Genomic DNA, 4,545 nt, shown 5'->3' with positions numbered 1-4,545 from the left:
TCATAATGCATAATTCTCATGGCTATAATGTGTTATGCCTTTTGATTAATTTTTTGATTAATATTTATAGCCATGTTTATAATGCGTTACAAATGCATTATTATTTGTTATGAATGTCTTAAAAATTAATAAAACCATGGCCTTAAGTAAAGGGTTACCTCAAACCCACAAACAAAAGGGGAGTTGGGAGCAGTGGCCGACTACTTAGCTCATTAAGCCGTGTGGTGACCTGGGGATCAGGTAAATACAATAGAGTAAGAAACGGGATGGCCAGCAAACAGGGCCAGATGGGCACTGACCTCGACAGTATGTTATACAGTATGTCTTTTTTTTGGTGTAAAGCAAATTGCCATTTTTAGAGCTGTGTACTGTAGAACATAAAGGATTTTCAAAGAAAAAACTTTGTTCAAGAAGTAATGGATTAAAACATTAATATTGACATTTGATATAACCATTGACACAAGCATTTCAAATGTATGCTTTCTGAGGATATTTGTTAGGTCATTTACAAAATGCAACAATGATGTTCTTGTTTCCTTCTTCTGAACGTTTTTCTTGCAAAGTCCTTGATCTCTACAGTGTTGAGAGAATACACAATGGGATTCAGCATGGCAGGAATGGCATATGAGAGTGATGTAGTGATTATCCTGGTATTGAGGTGAAATGGAGTGAAGAATCCAGCTACAAAAGTCACTAATAATGGACCGTAAAACACAGACACCAAAAAAAGGTGAGAAAAACAGGTCTTTAGGGCTTTCAGACGTCCTTCCCAGGATGTAATTTTAGACAGCGCCAACAAAATAAATGCATAAGATAAACCAATTACAGACATTGGTAAAAATAGATGTAATACAATGTATACCTTTGCTAATGTTATACTTGGAGTATTATCATTACATGCCAACCGGTATATAGGTCCATGGTCACAGAAATAGCTATCGATCACTGTAGATTTACAGAAGGACAGTCGGGTGATGAAAATCAGTCCAATAAGCATGAATAGAAAATTAAGTACCCAACCAGCACTGACGAGAATGGCCATTGAGGTGTTTGTTAAGATGCTGTGGTATCTCAGTGGAAAGCAAATTGCAACAAATCTGTCATATGCCAGAACAGTAAGCATGACAGACTGCACTGAGTTGAATAAAAACACAAAAAATAAATTGGCCAAGCAAGCACCATAGCCAATCCGTTCTGTATTAAATACAAAGATGCCAAACAAATTAGAAATAAGGGCAGTGCTCTCACCTAAGTCAGCTACAGCTAAGCTAAAAATAGCAACATACTTTGGGATGTGAAGTCTGCGGTCTATGTAAATAATAAGCGTGACAAAGGAATTGCCCAATAAAGTGACAGCATACACAAAGCACAAGAAAATAAAGTAGTATTTGGCATGAGGCATGTTAGAAAAACCAGTGACCTGAAAATATTGAGGACGGATGACAGAGTTTGCAGTGGCATTTGAGAAACTTATGTCAGACATGTTTTATCACTGTTGTTTTATCACTGTTGTTCTTCAGCCTTCTCTCACCTGGAAATTTAAAATGTTTTTTTAAGTTTCTAGGGTGCTTTGAAATATTTTCAAATATTATAATTTCATCAATTAAGAGCTTTATAGTAACAGTTTTATAATAATAAGCTATAACAAATTGACACGGTGCTGTACTGTTTGGATTTAATTTTTATTTTTTTACCCTTTCTGAATGCTCTAAAATGTTTTCATTTTATTTAAACATGACTGATCCCTCCAGAATAGTTAATTCAGCACCATATTGAATAAAACACTGAAAATTAACACAACACAGTAACTGTATATAACACAATGCCACATGCACAATAATGAAACTTATTCAAAACTAAAATAATAATACCTACTTCAGTATAAAGTGAATGCTCACTTATGCTGTACAAAATAAATGTTACAGTATTTAAGAAATTTACAAATGAGAGGAGGCCATTCGGCCCATCAAGCTCGTTTGGGGAGAACTTAACTAATAGCTCAGAGTTGTTCAAATCTTATCTAGCTCTGATTTAAAGGAACCCAGGGTTTTAGCTTCCGCTACACTAGCAGGAAGACTATTCCATACTCTAACTACATGCTGTGTAAAGAAGTGCTTCCTCAAATTTGTTTTAAACTGGCCACGAGTTCTAGTATTTGAACTAATATTTAAATAGCCATTTGGCTGAACAGCATCCAGACCCGTTAGAATCTCATAGACCTGGATCATGTCCCCCCTTAGTCTCCTTTGCTCAAGGTTAAACAGATTCAGCTCAGCTAACCTGTCCTCATAAGACATTCCTCTAAGACCAAGAATCATTCTCGTAGCCCTCCGTTGCACCTTTTCTAAGGCAGCAATGTCCTTGGTATGGTGACCAAACCTGCACACATTCTAGGTGGGGTCTTACCAAGGAATTATATAAATGTAAGATCACCTCGACTTAAACTCCACACACCTAGAGATATAACCCAACATTCTATTGGCCTTTGTTATTGCTTCCCCACACTGGCGAGAGTGGGACATGGAAGCATCAACATACACACCGAGATCTTTCTCGTAATCAGCTACCTTTATTTCAGTAGAACCTATAAAATATCTGTATTTTATATTTCTGCTCCCTGCATGGATTATCTTACATTTCTCTGTGTTAAATTTCATCTGCCAAGTATCAGCCCAGTCGCTAATTAACTCCAGATCCCATTGTAGCCTCTTTGCTGCTAGATCAGTATCTGCTACACCACCCACCTTGGTGTCGTCTGCAAATTTAACCAGTTTACTGTATGTATTGGTGTCAATATCATTAATGTAAATTAGGAACAATAGTGGTCCTAAAATTGAACCCTGCGGTACCCCACTATGAACGCAGGCCCACTGTGACATTGTGCCTCTAATAACTACTCGCTGCTTCCTGTCAGTTAACCAGTTTTCGATCAAAGCAGTGACAGTTTCTAAAATCCCTGCAGCTTTGAGCTTTAGCAAGAGCCGTTTGTGGGGGACAACATCAAAGGCCTTCTGGAAATCTAAATAGATCACATTGTAGGCCTTTTTGTGATCAATTTCACTTGTAGCTTACACAAATATGATTTATTATCCTGGTATTTGTATTTCAAATCTAGTCCAGTTAAATTGATAATGATAAAAAAATGTATTAACATTAGTTATCAATTAACTTTTTTTACCTCTATGAATAATTACAAAAAAGCAGAAATAACATTATGCTTCTGTATTTGTATTTGTAACTTGTGTAAGTTATTTTGTCATTTGATGACTGAGTATCCGGTACCTGAACTGCTGCATCCAGACTTTAAATGGCCTCTACTGAGAATACAGTTCTTGAAAAAAGAATTTAAAACAAACATTAGTGCTACAACCCCAGTATAATGAAGCTGACATGCATTTTTAAAATTCAGTGAATTTCCATGCTGCAAAGAAAAGCAGTTTGTTATTAAGGTGCACAATATGTTCACTGAGAAATCATATTTAGGTTGAAGATGGGAAATTACCTGCAGGATTTCAGTTCTTTCAGTTCAGTGGACAAAAGATCATTGTAGTGGTTTGCTCTTTATAAATCCTCTTCTGTGATGTTCTAAGACAACCTGATCACCTGACTTTGGTCTCAGGGGAGACCTTAGACACTGTCAACCATGGCCAAAAGTCTCTCATGTGATCTTTATAACTGTATAATCGATAAATCCAGATTTTGGGGTTTGGAGGTAACGTGCTGTTCCCAAGTTAAATGGGCTTTTTCTGGTTACTCTGTTTTCCTACTACAGTCCATAAATATAGTTATATGAACTAGTTGTTTTAATTGTCCTCAGTGAATGTATGAGTCTATGTGTGCTCTGTGATCGACTGGCATCCCAGCCAAGGTGCTGGCGTGCCTTGTTCCCTATGCTGCCAAGGATGAGCTCCGGGCTCAAACATGTACTGGAAAAGCAACTGGAATACAGATGGACTTTCATTTTGAGCCTCCATCACCAAAAACAAACATGCTTGTAATTCTTGTACATGATAAATGGAGGTTTACTAATTATTATTCAAGTGTGTAAGAGACTAACATAACATGTACAAATAAAGTGTGAGAAGGAGGGCTGAGGAGTCACTGTGTATGTCTGCAGGGAGAATTGAATGCATATGCTTTTAAATGTAGTATGCATTCTCCCTGTTCTCTGCGTTATATGCAACAGTTGCCCTGAAACTCATAGTTACACCATGCTTGTTTTTCGCTATGTAATTTCACAATGAAAATTCTGCTACAGTGCTTCAGGTATTTTATAGTTGATATTGATTAATGTTATATTCACGTGAAGAACGATATGTGCTAAATGCAAATTAACTGCAGATAAGAATTTCTTTTGAAAACAAGGTGCAAGAAACTTTTTTCATCAAAAAGTGACAGGTTTTTGATAGCGTCATGATCTGAACTTTCTGCATCTGTTTTCCTTTTTGGCCACCTGGTGTTGCTGGCCTTCCCATTTTCTGTTCTCCCAGTCTTGCGTGTTTCACAGGTCCTAGTGTGTTCCCCTGTTCCCTAGGCCATTGTGTT

General features: G+C 37.1%; 1 protein-coding gene across 1 annotated transcript; it reads right to left on the bottom strand.

Moving 5' to 3' along the window:
- Positions 1-505: 505 nt before the first annotated feature.
- LOC111853636 (olfactory receptor 52E8-like) lies at positions 506-1,483 on the bottom strand. The gene has a single exon (XM_023830770.1). The coding sequence runs from the start codon at positions 1,481-1,483 to the stop codon at positions 506-508; it is 978 nt and encodes a 325-aa protein (XP_023686538.1).
- Positions 1,484-4,545: the final 3,062 nt, after the last annotated feature.

This window comes from Paramormyrops kingsleyae, chromosome 17 (genome assembly GCF_048594095.1).
Source record: "Paramormyrops kingsleyae isolate MSU_618 chromosome 17, PKINGS_0.4, whole genome shotgun sequence".
Lineage (NCBI taxonomy): Eukaryota > Metazoa > Chordata > Actinopteri > Osteoglossiformes > Mormyridae > Paramormyrops > Paramormyrops kingsleyae.
This window is presented reverse-complemented; position numbering and strand designations above follow the sequence as displayed.